Source organism: Pan paniscus, chromosome 19, assembly GCF_029289425.2.
Source record: "Pan paniscus chromosome 19, NHGRI_mPanPan1-v2.0_pri, whole genome shotgun sequence".
NCBI lineage: Eukaryota > Metazoa > Chordata > Mammalia > Primates > Hominidae > Pan > Pan paniscus.
In genome coordinates, this window is record NC_073268.2 from 8,134,949 (window position 1) to 8,151,035 (window position 16,087).

Sequence of the window (16,087 nt, forward strand, 5' to 3'; positions counted from 1 at the left end):
TAAAAACAGGGTGGAGGGAAGAAACCTGGCCGCAGTGAGATGCTTTATAAAAATATTTGGAGGCTACAAGTTTGTGAAAAGCATATAGTATATTTTGTTTGCTTTTCTTTTTTTTTTTTTTTTTTTTGAGACGAAGTCTCTGTCACCAAGCTGGGTGGCACAGTAACGGCTAATTGCAGCCTCCGCCTCCTGGGCTCCAGTGATTTTCCCACCTCAGCCTCTCGAGTAGCTGGGACTACAGGTGTGCATCACCACACCTGACTAATTTTTAAAAAAAAAATTATTTATAAAGATGAGGTTTCAGCATGTTGCCCAGGCTGGTCTTGAATCCTGGGCTCAAGAGCTCCTCCTACCTTGGCCTCCCAAAGTGCTGGGATTACAGGTGTGACCCACTGTACCTGGCCACGTGAAAAGCATATACTGTATTATATAGATGATCCATAAAATAAAATCAGAATCCATGAGTTCATACTGATATATAAACAAATAGGGGAGAGGGAAAATTCTTCCATATAGTAGAACTCCAATTAGTAAATGTAGAAGAAATGATGAAAACAGACAATCAACATTTGGCAAATGCCACAGAAACAACGCTTCAGTCAGGAATCAATCATCAAGGGATGCGAAATGAGTGGGCAAAAGTTTGATGAGAGCAGGATATTTACAAAGTATCATCCCATAAGATATTTATTAATTACCAGGAGAAAAATAGTAACTTCACAGTGAAGACAGTTGGCAGGTACCACCTATAGCAAGTAATCAAAGTCCCCAATAATGGGACAAATCAATGTGATGTGCCTCTTGACACAATGCACTGGGGATACAATGCCACTTTTATGGTGTTCTTGCCCAAAATTGATTTCATCAAGAAAAAACAAACAAAAACTGAGGACATTGTACAAAATACCTGGCCAGTACGCACTAAGGTCGTGAAAGACAAAGAAAACATGAGGAATGGCTGGGAAAGGTGGCTCATGCCTGTAATTCCAGCACTTTGGGAGGCTGAAGTGGGTGGATCATTTGAGCCCAGGAGTTCTAGACCAGCCTGGGCAACACAGGGAGACAGCATCTCTACTAAAAATAGAGGGTGGCGTGTGCCTGTGATCCCAGCTACTTGGGAGACTGCAGTGGGAGGACTGCTTGAGCCCAGGAGATGGAGGATGCAGTAAGTCATAATCTCACCACTGCACCCCAGCCTGGGGGACAGCGTGAGACTCTGTCTCAAAAAAGGAGGGGAGGGGAGGGAATAAAAAGATGAGGAACTACTCAAGATTAAAGGAGACCAAGAGCAAAGAGATCTGACAACGAAATGCATGATTATTGGGTCCTGGACCAGAAAAAGGCACATTAATGGGACAGTATTACCTTCTCGATTTTGGTAACTGTGGTTGTTATGTAAGATGTTAACATTCTCTGAGGCGGGCATGTGAAAATTTTTTGTCCTATTTTTGTAACTTTTTTATAAGTCTAAATTATTTCAAAATAAAAGGATAAATTATACTTGAAAACATATATATTAGAGACTAGGCTTTCTTCCAATACCCAGTGCCTGACACTGTAAAGCTTTGTGGGCTGATATATGTCGGGGCTCAACACGCACATAGGAAGGGATCCCAATGTAGGGATCCACTGGGGACCTTATTAGGGGCAAACTCAGGCTCTGAGATTTATAGACACAATTAATGATAACATTCAAAAGATGTAAAAATATCCCTAATGGGTTTCTAGGGAGGGTCACAGGCATGCCACAACCATCTTTCAGCCCTGGAAGGAGCTGTGCACTTCTAAGACCCAGTCATGACCAGAGTGGCGAGAAATGCAGGCAGAAAACAGCGAATGTTCCTCACTCACTTGTCTTGGGATTCGATATACACGTAGAGATGAGGCTCAAAACACTTGGAAACAATGCCATGAAATGGATTGTCTGGGGCTTTAGGCTTCTTTGGCTGTAAAAACAAAGAAAAATAAACCCCATACTTGAGTGATCTTTGCAAATGTTCAAGAATTTTTTTAAAAACATCATTTCAAAGTTCATTCCTAAGTCACAGATAAGAGAGTACTCAATGTAACCCAATACGATGGTTTCACCATTCACCCTGGCAGGTGAAGAAAAACGAGCTTTGTTAGCATCACTCACTTGCTCTGGACGGTGAAAGACATACTGCTACCTGGATAACATATGTGTTTTGAATCTGGAAGCAAGTCATCATCTATCTGACTGGTGTTTTCCACAATTTAAATCCCAGCTAATAATAGCACCTTGTATTTGCACAGTGCTTTAGAATTTAAAAAGTGCTTTCACACAATCCAATTTTTGATAGCACTTTGATACCAACTAATATGTCACCTGCTCCTCACAATAATCCTTCATGTAGGTATAACTACTACTATTTTACACCTAAAGAAATGATGACTCAGAGGTTCTCTAACCTGCCCCAACACATAGGTAGACGTCTGCTTTTCTTAAACTAGAACTCTTTCTGTTATACCATTATTTTCCTGCAATGGTTCCCAGAATTTTTTGAATTCCATCAGTAAGAAAATGTAAGAAAAAGAAGGATGGACAACCAATAGAGGATTGTTAACTTTATTTTGCTACTTTCTATTCTTACCACAAGTTCCTAAAAAAATAAACAAATAAAGAGTTTTTTTGTTTGCTTTTTGAGACAGAGTCTCCCTCTGTCACCCAGGCTAAAGTGCAGTGGCGCCATCTCAGCTCACTGCAACCTGCGCCTTCCGGACTCAAGTGATTCTTGTGTCTCAGCCTCCTAAGTAGCTGGGACTATAGGCACGCGCCACCACGCCGAGCTAATTTTTGTATTTTAAGTAGAGGTGGGGTTTTGCCATGTTGGCCAGGCTAGTCTCGAACTCTTGGCCTCAAGTGATCCACCCACCTCTACCTCCCAAAGTGCTGGGCTTATAGGCCTGAGGCATGGTGCCCAGCCAGAAAATTGTATTTTATACCCCCAAATTTTATAAGAATAAAATAGCAGCATATAGGCAGTACTTTCAAAGAAAGGACAGTTGGTAACCTTACATCAGATAGATAGAGAAAGAGACAGGTAGGCAGGCAGGCAGACTATATTGTCTTTATTTTTTGCTTTAGGCCACTGCAACACTAGATGAGCACTGGTTCCCAGGCTGTTACTTGGAAGCCACTGATAAAGAAGTCATATGACAGGCAAGTATTTTAAAACAATATTTGCCACTTAATTCCTTTCCAAATATCTAAAAAATAAGCAAAGATTTTCCTATGTATTACTTCTATTCCTAACAAATGTGAATTCTGTCTATTGCCAAATGTCTACAAAATGACCCTGAGCCAAACACACCATGCTGGGGTTGATATTAGATCATAATTTGCATGTAAATTGGCACCCACAACATACTTGTTAAATTGAACTAGTCATATCTTATTTTTTAAAAACCCACTTTATTGAGGTATGATTGACATTTTAAAAGCCCTACATAATTAATGTATACATCTTGATGCGTTTGAGGATAAGTACACACCCACAAAGCCCTCACCACCATCAAGGCAGTAAGTGTATCCACCACCTCCCCAAGCTTCCTCCCACCCCTGTTGTTATGATTATTACTTGTGGTAAGAATGCTTGCTGGGCACGGTGGCTCACGCCTGTAATCCCAGCACTTTGGGAGGCCAAGGTGGGCGGATCATGAGGTCAGGAGTTCAAGACCAGCATGGCCAATATGGTGAAACCCTGTCTCTACTAAAAAAATACAAAAATTAGCAGGTTGTGGTGGTGTGCGCCTGTAGTCCCAGCTACTTGAGAGGCTGAGGTAGAAAAATTGCTTGAACCCAGGAGGTGGAGATGGCAGTGAGCCGAAATTGCACCACTGTACTCCAGCCTGGCGACAGAGTGGGACTCCATTTCAAAAACAAACAAACAAAAAAAAGAATACTTAACATAAGATCTACCCTCTTGAACTGCTTATATATTTTAATAAATACTGGAAGAGATAAGCCCTAATGACAGAAATGATAACTACCTATTTCTGGCCTTTAAAAAAATTTTTTTTTAAATAACACATTGCAATGGTTAAAAACATCTGTAAAAACTGATTTGTAAAAAATGATCACCAAAAATTAAATGTCAACTTTAGACACACCTACTCAATCTTGTACTTAACCCTCTTCCCTTTTTACCTTTCAGGAGTTCCATGTCTTTCATTTTTTGGCAAGGTTTCTAGAAACTTTGGTCCTTCCTAAGAATAAATACAATCTGCACTGTTTTTACTCTTATCATCTGGAAGCCACTGCCAAAGCCAGGCCTTGGACTGAGCCCACAACCACACAAGCCTGGCTGATTGAGCTTGAATCTGCCGGATCTAGAATTCCACTTGAGTGCACAGATGTCCTGGGAGTTTTTCTGCATTTCCATTAGTTTAAAATGAAGGATCTATGATGGAGGATAAGGATTGTGAGGGGTGTCCTCACCCACTTGTCCTGTTTATTCCAAGTCAGTATCTTTTATTATTGATTCAATAAGATGACTTAAGTGAACAGAAAAATGTGATTTAATTTGTCTAACTCTATAGGACTAGATATCATGGATTCAGATTTGGAAAACATGGCTACTACAAACAGATATCTTTTTATTAATTAAATAATAATGATAAGTATTATAGCTATTCTTTTTATTTAATTTTTTTCTTCTTTTGAAGAAAATATTCACACTCTGCAGGATAACTTCTGGTAATTATACATGTGAATTTACATAATACAGAATGTTATCATTTAAAAAAATCAACATGTATATTTTGCTTTTTTTTAATTTTGAACATGTATATTGTGTACTCAGCTTTACTGACTTACTAATTTATGTGTACTTTCCCAACTACTGACAATATTTTATCACTTTAAAATGGCTACATTATGAAAATCTTTAAAAGCCTATATATTATAGATTACTGTATGGATGTTAAATTTTCTGATTTTGATCTATGGTAATAGAACTGAATGCCCTTTTTCTTAAGAAATATATACTAAAATATTTAGGGGTAAAGGACATTATGTCTACAACTTACAAATTGTTCTAAAGGTCGGGGGGGGAGTGGGGAGGAAATAAGAAAGTTATATAGCAAAATGTTAACAATTGCTGAATCCAGAAGAAAGATATTTAGGAGCTCCTTGTAACTTTTCTCTTAGTTTGACATTATTTAAAAAAGAGAAAAAGTAAAGGATAACGTCAGAAAACTTGGAAAATGGGTACAGTGGCCCGGTGGAAAATTCCAGAGACCGCAATGGAGCCATCTTAAGAATGGCATATTGTCCCATTGATCTATATCTCTGTTTTGGTACCAGTACCATGCTGTTTTGGTTACTGTAGCCTTGTAGTATAGTTTGAAGTCAGGTAGTGTGATGCCTCCAGCTTTGTTCTTTTGGCTCAGGATTGACTTGGCGATGCGGGCTCTTTTTTGGTTCCATATGAACTTTAAAGTAGTTTTTTCCAATTCTGTGAAGAAAGTCATTGGTAGCTTGATGGGGATGGCACTGAATCTATAAATTACCTTGGGCAGTATGGCCATTTTCACGATATTGATTCTTCCTACCCATGAGCATGGAATGTTCTTCCATTTGTTTGTATCCTCTTTTATTTCACTGAGCAGTGGTTCGTAGTTCTCCTTGAAGAGGTCCTTAACATCCCTTGTAAGTTGGATTCCTAGGTATTTTATTCTCTTTGAAGCAATTGTGAATGGGAGTTCCCTCATGATTTGGCTCTCTGTTTGTCTGTTGTTGGTGTATAAGAATGCTTGTGATTTTTGTACATTGATTTTGTATCCTGAGACTTTGCTGAAGTTGCTTATCACCTTAAGGAGATTTTGGGCTGAGACAATGGGGTTTTCTAGATATACAATCATGTCGTCTGCAAACAGGGACAATTTGACTTCCTCTTTTCCTAATTGAATACCCTTTATTTCCTTCTCCTGCCTAATTGCCCTGGCCAGAACTTCCAACACTATGTTGAATAGGAGTGGTGAGAGAGGGCATCCCTGTCTTGTGCCAGTTTTCAAAGGGAATGCTTCCAGTTTTTGCCCGTTCAGTATGATATTGGCTGTGGGTTTGTCATAGATAGTTCTTATTATTTTGAGATATGTCCCATCAATACCTAATTTATTGAGAGTTTTTAGCATGAAGCGTTGTTGAATTTTGTCAAAGGCCTTTTCTGCATCTATTGAGATAATCATGTGGTTTTTGTCTTTGGTTCTGTTTATGTGCTGGATTACATTTATTGATTTGCGTATATTGAACCAGCCTTGCATCCCAGGGATGAAGCCCACTTGATCATGGTGGATAAGCTTTTTGATGTGCTGCTGGATTCGGTTTGCCAGTATTTTATTGAGGATTTTTGCTCAATGTTCATCAAGGATATTGGTCTAAAATTCTCTTTTTTGGTTGTGTCTCTGCCTGGCTTTGGTATCAGGATGATGCTGACCTCATAAAATGAGTTAGAGAGGATTCCCTCTTTTTCTATTGATTGGAATAGTTTCAGAAGGAATGGTACCAGTTCCTCCTTGTACCTCTGGTAGAATTCGGCTGTGAATCCATCTGGTCCTGGACTCTTTTTCATTGGTAAGCTATTGATTATTGCCACAATTTCAGCTCCTGTTATTGGTCTATTCAGAGATTCAACTTCTTCCTGGTTTAGTTTTGGGAGAGTGTATGTGTCGAGGAATTTATCCATTTCGTCTAGATTTTCTAGTTTATTTGCATAGAGGTGTTCATAGTATTCTCTGATGGTAGTTTGTATTTCTGTGCGATCGGTGGTGATCTCCCCTTTATCATTTTTTATTGCATCTATTTGATTCTTCTCTCTTTTTTTCTTTATTAGTCTTGCTAGCGGTCTATCAATTTTGTTGATCCTTTCAAAAAACCAGCTCCTGGATTTGTTAATTTTTTGAAGGGTTTTTTGTGTCTCTATTTCCTTCAGTTCTGCTCTGATTTTCGTTATTTCTTGCCTTCTGCTAGCTTTTGAATGTGTTTGCTCTTGCTTTTCTAGTTCTTTTAATTGTGATGTTAGGGTGTCAATTTTGGATCTTTCCTGCTTTCTCTTGTGGGCATTTAGTGCTACAAATTTCCCTCTACACACTGCTTTGAATGTGTCCCAGAGATTCTGGTATGTTGTGTCTTTGTTCTCGTTGGTTTCAAAGAACATCTTTATTTCTGCCTTCATTTCGTTATGTACCCAGTAGTCATTCAGGAGCAGGTTGTTCAGTTTCCAGGTAGTTGAGCGGTTTTGAGTGAGATTCTTAATCCTGAGTTCTAGTTTGATTGCACTGTGGTCTGAGAGATAGTTTGTTATAATTTCTGTTCTTTTACATTTGCTGAGGAGAGCTTTACTTCCAACTATGTGGTCAATTTTGGAATAGGTGTGGTGTGGTGCTGAAAAAAATGTATATTCTGTTGATTTGGGGTGGAGGGTTCTGTAGATGTCTATTAGGTCCGCTTGGTGCAGAGCTGAGTTCAATTCCTGGGTATCCTTGTTGACTTTCTGTCTCGTTGATCTGTCTAATGTTGACAGTGGGGTGTTAAAGTCTCCCATTATTATTGTGTGGGAGTCTAAGTCTCTTTGTAGGTCACTCAGGACTTGCTTTATGAATCTGGGTGCTCCTGTATTGGGTGCATATATGTTTAGGATAGTTAGCTCTTCTTGTTGAATTGATCCCTTTACCATTAAGTAATGGCCTTCTTTGTCTCTTTTGATCTTTGTTGGTTTAAAGTCTCTTTTATGAGAGACTAGGATTGCAACCCCTGCCTTTTTTTGTTTTCCATTTGCTTGGTAGATCTTCCTCCATCCTTTTATTTTGAGCCTATGTGTGTCTCTGCCCGTGAGATGGGTTTCCTGAATACAGCACACTGATGGGTCTTGACTCTTTATTCAATTTGCCAGTCTGTGTCTTTTAATTGGAGCATTTAGTCCATTTACATTTAAAGTTAATATTGTTATGTGGGAATTTGATCCTGTCATTATGATGTTAGCTGGTTATTTTGCTCGTTAGTTGATGCAGTTTCTTCCTAGTCTTGATGGTCTTTACATTTTGGCATGATTTTGCAGTGGCTGGTACCGGCTGTTCCTTTCCATGTTTAGCGCTTCCTTCAGGAGCTCTTTTAGGGCAGGTCTGGTGGTGACAAAATCTCTCAGCATTTGCTTGTCTGTAAAGGATTTTATTCCTCCTTCATTTATGAAGCTTAGTTTGGCTGGATATGAAATTCTGGGTTGAAACTTCTTTTAAGAATGTTGAATATTGGCCCCCTCTCTCTTCTGGCTTGTAGAGTTTCTGCCGAGAGATCTGCTGTTAGTCTGATGGGCTTCCCTTTGAGGGTAACCCGACCTTTCTCTCTGGCTGCCCTTAACATTTTTTCCTTCATTTCAACCTTGGTGAATCTGACAATCATGTGTCTTGGTGTTGCTCTTCTCAAGGAGTATCTTTGTGGCGTTCTCTGTATTTCCTGAATCTGAATGTTGGCCTGCCTTGCTAGATTGGGGAAGTTCTCCAGGCTAGATCAATGGAACAGAACAGAGCCCTCAGAAATAACGCCGCATATCTACAACTATCTGATCTTTGACAAACCTGAGAAAAACAAGCAATGGGGAAAGGATTCCCTATTTAATAAATGGTGCTGGAAAACTGGCTAGCCATACGTAGAAAGCTGAAACTGGATCCCTTCCTTACACTTTATACAAAAATCAATTCAAGATGGATTAAAGACTTAAACGTTAGACCTAAAACCACAAAAACCCTAGAAGAAAACCTAGGCATTACCATTCAGGACATAGGCATGGCCAAGAACTTCATGTCTAAAACACCAAAAGCAATGGCAACAAAAGCCAAAATTGACAAATGGGATCTAATTAAACTAAAGAGCTTCTGCACAGCAAAAGAAACTACCATCAGAGTGAACAGGCAACTACAAAATGGGAGAAAATTTTCGCAACCTACTCATCTGATGAAGGGCTAATATCCAGAATCTACAATGAACTCAAACAAATTTACAAGAAAAAAACAAACAGCCCCATCAAAAAGTGGGCAAAAGACATGAACAGATACTTCTCAAAAGAAGACATTTATGCAGCCAAAAAACACATGAAAAAATGCTCACCATCACTGGCCATCAGAGAAATGCAAATCAAAACCACAATGAGATACCATTTCACACCAGTTAGAATGGCGATCATTAAAAAGCCAGGAAACAACAGGTGCTGGAGAGGATGTGGAGAAATAGGAACACTTTTACACTGTTGGTGGGACTGTAAACTAGTTCAACCATTGTGGAAGTCAGTGTGGCGATTCCTCAGGGATCTAGAACTAGAAATACCATTTGACCCAGCCGTCCCATTACTGGGTATATACCCAAAGGACTATAAATCATGCTGCTATAAAGACACATGCACACGTATGTTTATTGCGGCATTATTCACAACAGCAAAGACTTGGAACCAACCCAAATGTCCAACAATGATAGACTGGATTAAGAAAATGTGGCACATATACACCATGGAATACTATGCAGCCATAAAAAATGATGAGTTCACGTCCTTTGTAGGGACATTGATGAAATTGGAAATCATCATTCTCAGTAAACTATCGCAAGAACAAAAAAACAAACATGGCATATTCTCACTTACAGGTGGGAATTGAACAATGAGAACACATGGACACAGGAAGGGGAACATCACACTCTGGAGACTGTTGTGGGGTGGGAGGAGGGGGGAGGGATAGCACTGGGAGATATACCTAATGCTAGATGACGAGTTAGTGGGTGCAGCGCACCAGCATGGCACATGTATACATATGTAACTAACCTGCACATTGTGCACATGTACCCTAAAACTTAAAGTATAATAATAAATAAATAAATAAAGAATGGCACATTGTCAACACCGCATGGGCTGGAGGGCAACACTGTGTGGGAGGCAAAGGCACTCCTGCCTCAGGGAAATAGGGGTGTGGATCAATTTCCTGGTTTGATGATGCACTCTAGTGCCCCCCCCGCCCGGAGGAAGCTGGGAGATGGGAAGGGGTCTGGATCAATTTCCTGGTTTGATGATGCACTCTAGTGCCCCCTCCTGGAGGAAGCTGGGAGATGGGAAGGGGTCTGGATCAATTTCCTCGTTTGATGATGCACTCTAGTGTCCCCCTGGAGGAAGCTGGGAGATGGGAAGGGGTCTGGATCAATTTCCTGATTTGATGATGCACTCTAGTGTCCCCCTGGAGGAAGCTGGGAGATGGGAAGGGGTCTGGATCAATTTCCTCGTTTGATGATGCACTCTAGTGTCCCCCTGGAGGAAGCTGGGAGATGGGAAGGGGTCTGGATCAATTTCCTGATTTGATGATGCACTCTAGTGTCCCCCTGGAGGAAGCTGGGAGATGGGAAGGGGTCTGGATCAATTTCCTGGTTTGATGATGGACTCTACTATGTTAGCTGTTCCCTGGAGGAAGCTGGGAGATCGGTACACTGTACCTCGCTGTACTAGGTTTATAATTTATGAGCCTATAATTATTTCAAAATATAAAGTTTTTTAAAAAGTGGTTCAGAAGATGTGGGCCTGCATGTGAAGAAGTTTTAGAAATATCTTTATTTATTTTGCTTATAGTTTCCTTTTTATGTATGCACAAAAGTGATATATGATTTGAAAGAAACTATGTTGGAATAAGTGTGAAGAGCTCATCTGCCAAGTATAAAATACAGATTCCAAGTGAGTAAAGAAAATGGCTACATAATTCCAACGAACTCATCTTGTTCAGTCTGCCACAGGCCCTGCCCTTGATGAGGCCCCACAGGACACTCAGAAAGCTGCACGACCAGGCAGTGCCAGGGTTCCACCTCTATCTGCAGATGACGCTGCCCTGCCCTGCCCTCCCCACCAACAGCACTCTTCTTTAGTGAGGAGGGACCCTTGACCCTGCCACCACAGCACACGGGTCCTCTTGCAGCACTTCTAGTGAGCTGAAGCAAGAGAGGAATAATGGGAGAGACTGCCTCAAGTTTCCTTTTTCCTTACTTTCTTCCTGCAGGGCTGGCTCCTGCCTATGGCTACGTTATGAACGTGCTCAGTTTAGATAGTAGGTGCTGGAATTTTGGCTAACTGGCATTTCCCTTTGCACCAAGCAACTGCCCAAAGGGTTGATTCTCAGCTTAAACACTACACTAAGTCATTTAGCAGTAATGTTTGGGCCGGGTTCTGAGTGTGTGAATTCTGTCCAAAAGCTGCAGATGTTTAAGCTATTTCCTCCTGGAGTTTGGTGGAATAATAAAAGGTTACTGTTGTCACAGTGAGGAGGTCTGCAGCTGGTCCCACTTCCTTTCATTACTACCCAATGTAAACAGATTAAGTCGAACTGCTCGGATCACCAGAAGGGACATTCCTTATTTCTGCTCCTTTCTGTTATGCTTTCAGTGTCCCTCAGGCTCCTTTCAGATGTCAATTTTTATCATTGGGAATATCTTGGCAACTGATTGCTCAGGCCCTCTTGTAAACGAAATACCTTTTTTCAGGTTCCCTCTCTCTTCTCAGCAGCCAGGCGTAAACTGCAGTAGTGAGCAGGGTGTGACCCTTACCTTGAGAGCCACATGGCTACTGACTGCAGGCATGAAATGGGTTAGGTCACCCACAGAGCCGGCAGAGACCTTCCCTCCAACCACCTCTGGCTGATTTCACCACTAACACCTGGTGGGGTCCCTCCCCCACCCCAAGAGGTCTGCTCTTGTTGTGCACCCCACTCTGGGAAGAGGGAGACCCTGGGGCGCCCACCTAATCAGCCACCAGCAAGGCCAGGGCTTGTGAGGCAGCAGGAGGTAAGGGATGGCGTGGGTGGAGGCATTAGTCACTGGCATGTAAGTGTTATTACTAATGAGTAATAGCCCATGAAATGGTGGGTGGATCAGCTAGATCAGGGGGTTTAGTTGTTTCTTTTGAGATGGAGTCTCACTCTGTCACCCAGGCTATAGTGCAGTGGCGTGATCTCGGCTCACTGTAACCTCCGCCTCCCAAGTTCACACGATTCTCCTGCCTCAGCCTCCTGAATAGCTGGGATTACAGGCATGCACCACCACGCCCGGCTAATTTTGTATTTTTAGTATGGTTTCACCATGTTGTTTAGTATGGTTTCAACATAGTTTCACCATGTTGGTCAGGCTGGTCTTGAACTCCTGACCTCAGGTGATCGGCCTGCCTCAGCCTCCCACAGTGCTGGGATTACAGGCATGAGCCACCATGCCCGGCCATTTTTTTTTTTAATTACATAAAACCTCTGGTTCAAAAAAAAATTTCATCTGAAAGCCCACAATACAAAATGACTTGCGATAAAACTGCTCTGATCGCAGGGATCTAGGTCTCTGGCCTCCTCCTAACTTCCACAGCGACATCTGATGGGGCACCAAGGAATACAGTTTGAAAACCATTAGCTCTCACTAAAGACAAGCTAGGGAAGTCTAAAGAGAGAATAACCTACCGAAGGTCACATGGTCAGTCGGTTAATGGCCGACAAGAGTCCGGCATTTTCCCAGCACCTGACTCTGCTTTACCCCATGTACTGGTCAGATGTCAGTGTTCTGTGTTCTTAGAATGAGCAGGTCTTGGTCCTTACAACAGTAACTTCAAGCTTTCATAGGAGGAAAAAGTTCCAAGAAAAAGGAAAATTACATTTTACCTGGCAAAACTGATTTTGTAGGTAATGGGGCCTATCTTAATCCAATTTAATAACATCCAGAGATGACTAGCGAAAAGAATAACTTTTCCTGGCAACACTGCAAGCATCTGAGTGTTTAACTGCACAATTTGGGACGTGACCATGGCAGCCACTAGCATTCGTGAGACATCAGGGCTCTACAAATGGCTCTCCTGCGCAAAGCATGCTCACAGGGCAGAGGTGGCCCTGTGTGGGTGGAGGACATGCCAGAAGCACGGGCTCTACACCCAGAGCCTTCTTTCCACCCTAGTCCCTGCTCCCAAAATGCAACTGAGAACTGCATTTAATTAGTTACAAGAAACTGTTTGTTTTCTTCCATGCCAGTCAATACTATGACGGCTTTAAATCAACTGCATCTAATCCTATAAATACATCTCCGGGATGGAGCCTCCTCAAGATGTCCCATCAGTTTTGTTCATTTACTTCTATTCCTAAGATTCAGTTCTATGTCCTCTACTCTTCAATGAGACATGAGTCCATCAACAAAATAGCACTGGGAAAGGAATTCTAGTTTCTGACATTGAGACCTGGCTTCCAGTTTAAGCTCCTCCACTTCCAAGCTGTGCAACCCTGGGTCAACCACTTAACCTCTCTGAGCTGCAGTTTCATCACCTATAAAGCAAGAGGCAGGAATTGTGATGATAACATAAAGCACGTAAAAGAATTTAAAAGTGCAAAGGACTATAAAAGTGTGAGTATCCATTCTATTACAATCATTTAATCAAGGGACCAGACACATTTGATTGCATCATTTCAGAACTGCTCCTGGAAGCTCTGCTCTCTTGGCTCCTGCCCTCATGGTGCTGGGAATGAATGAATGCAGGGCTAGCTGCAAAGTACATGGTTACAGGTTTCTCAGAGCTGGTCCTCCCAGCCAGCCTCCCTTTTGGTGGTGTCTGGAGCAAAACAATACCATAAAATAATCCTCCAGCAGCCAAGTGTAGACAATTAAAAACAGGGATCACTAATCTAGAAGGGAAACGTTCTGATTTATTGCTCTAACCTCCCTTGTCATAACATGGCAGTTAACCAAAAACACCATTCTGTAGGATGAAGGGAGAGGAAATTTAGACTTGGACAGAAAAATCCAAAGGAAATTAAAGTGTTAGTGTGCTCTGAAAAGTAACTCTTCAAATATGCCACTGGCCACCTTGATATTTCCAGGCCTCCCCAATGGCTTCCAGACCTAAAGTGATCAGCTTACACTGCATGGAGGCCTCTCCTAGCCGAGGGTGCTGCTGGCTTCCCGGGGATTGTTCAGCCTCTCTCATCATCACTGTACCAGATGACAGTCAAACCGAAAACTCAGCTGACAAGTTCAGGAGATGCTGAATGAGGCAGAGCAGAACTCTCCTGGCCCCACCACAGTGGCTAATGAAGCTTGTGTGTGTCCTGGAGGCGGGGCTCTTCAGGAGCAGAGATGTGGGCAGGGAAGTCTGCCCTTTCATGGAGTTTTCTACATGCACTTTCAGATAAAGGCCTTCTGTAAAGACCACAACAGCTGTCATCTCTGAATGTGGCCAAGAGCCAAAGGATCGTATCTGGAGCAAGTGGACCGATTTTCAGAAACGCACATTGGGTAGGTTACCCGTGGTGACGCAAACCAGACTTACTTGATCTAAATCTCCTTTCTCCGTTGCCAGTTCCTCCATCTCTGGTGTTGGCTCATCTTCCAGGAAGGGATTGGTAGATGGGGGTGGAGACTCAAGCTTTTTCTGTTAGGTAGATATGAGAAAGAGAGGTGTTTTCTGAGCATATTCAATAGCTTTCCCCATTGATCTGCTTTTTCTAGGTGTCTCCAACAACAAAGTCATGCACGCTATCTGATAAAGAAGAACTGAGGCAACCCAGACCACATTCTTACCTCCGGGCCTTCACAATGCTTTCCATCTTCCTGTAACCTCCCTGACCACCCCGCCCCAACTCGAATCTGGCTAAAACGCTCACGCATCCTCAGTCCTCAGACCGGAACTCCGTTCTGCTGGGAAGCCTTTCCCATCTGTCAGGTTTGGGTCAGATGTCCCTGACACGTGTTCCCAAACCAAGCTACATGTCTCCTACCCAGGCATTTATTAAAATATAGCAATTGCCCATTATTTGTCTTTTCCCTTCTGGCCTCCATGATGGCAGAGATTGTGTCTGTCTTGTTCCCCATCCTATCTCAGTGCCTGGCATGTAGCAGGTCCTCAGTAAATAGAAATGAATCAAAGTGCCAGATGGATTTCAACGCAAGAACAAACTACAAAACTAATCTCATGTGTTCTAGATTAACAGATGTCTCTTCCCAAGTAAGCCCCATTACAACAACCACAACAGAAATCTCGAGAAAATCGACTTCTCAGCTTCCAAATATGACCACTATTTCAAAATACATCATGGAGTGGAAACATGGGCCAGTGGGAAGGCTGCAGGCAGGAGGCATGGTAGCTGTAGCTCCAACCGTGCGGCACTGGCCCTATCAATCACCCAGCTTCTCTGAGCCTCAGTAACTTCATCTGCGGAATGAGGATGTAGTCACAGGACTATCTGGAGGATCAAATGTGAAACCCTAGAAGCAGCACATGATACACACAAGGGTCACTGATGACGTTAATTCCAGTACAACTACAGAATCAAGGCAGCTCTCTGGAATTCCTTTACAGTTTTCACCTAGAGATGTTGTTTATGCCTGGGAGCTGAAGGCTTTAGCAGAAAGGAGGCCAACTGGACAAACAGAAAAGAGGGACTGCTTGGTGCTGGGGATGAGGGAAGGGGGCAAGGCATGGCTCTCTGGAGACAAGAAGTTAATGGAGAGGGAGTTTCTAAATGTACTTGATATTTTAGCCAATACCAGTGGGTCAATCTGAATTAATCTCTAAGCCAAAAGGGACAGCAGATGGACTATAGCGTGAATAACTTTGCCAAGTGCCAGGACACCATCTGAAGCTATTACAAACAAAAATAAAACCAAAACTTACACAAAGGCCGGGTGCAGTGGCTCACGCCTGGAATCCCAGCACTTTGGGAGGCTGAGGCGGCGGATCACTTGAGGTCAGGAGTTCAAGACCAGCCTGAACAACATGGTGAAAGCCTGTCTCTACTAAAAATACCAAAATTAGCAGCGTGGTGGTAGGCGCCTGTAATCCCAGCTACTTGGGAGGCTGAGGCACAAGAATTGCTTGAATCCGGGAAGTGGAGGTTGCAGTGAGCCAAGATGGCACCACTGCACTCCAGCCTGGGTGACAGAGCGAGACTCCGTCTCAAAAATAAAATACAATAAAATAAATACCTTGCACAAAAGCACTACACCTGCGTCTGGTTTTTGGTTTAAGACAATTCTGCTAACAGTCATTTAATAACTGCTTATTTTTTGGCCAAAACACCTGGATGCAAG

At 42.3% G+C, this 16,087-nt stretch overlaps 1 protein-coding gene across 3 annotated transcripts in view; it reads right to left on the reverse strand.

The window, feature by feature from the left end:
• VPS53 (VPS53 subunit of GARP complex) overlaps nucleotides 1-16,087 on the reverse strand; it is a 218,790-nt gene that overhangs the window by 92,020 nt on the left and 110,683 nt on the right. For all 3 annotated transcript variants that reach the window (XR_010110596.1, XM_055102102.2, XM_055102101.2), the window contains 2 exons: nucleotides 14,328-14,429; nucleotides 1,852-1,946 (listed from right to left, as the gene is read on the reverse strand). Coding sequence is in view for 2 of the 3 variants with exons in the window: in XM_055102102.2 (XP_054958077.1) it covers nucleotides 1,852-1,946; nucleotides 14,328-14,429 (197 nt within the window). In the remaining variant the exon portion in view is untranslated. The remainder of the gene's footprint in view (nucleotides 1-1,851; nucleotides 1,947-14,327; nucleotides 14,430-16,087) is intronic.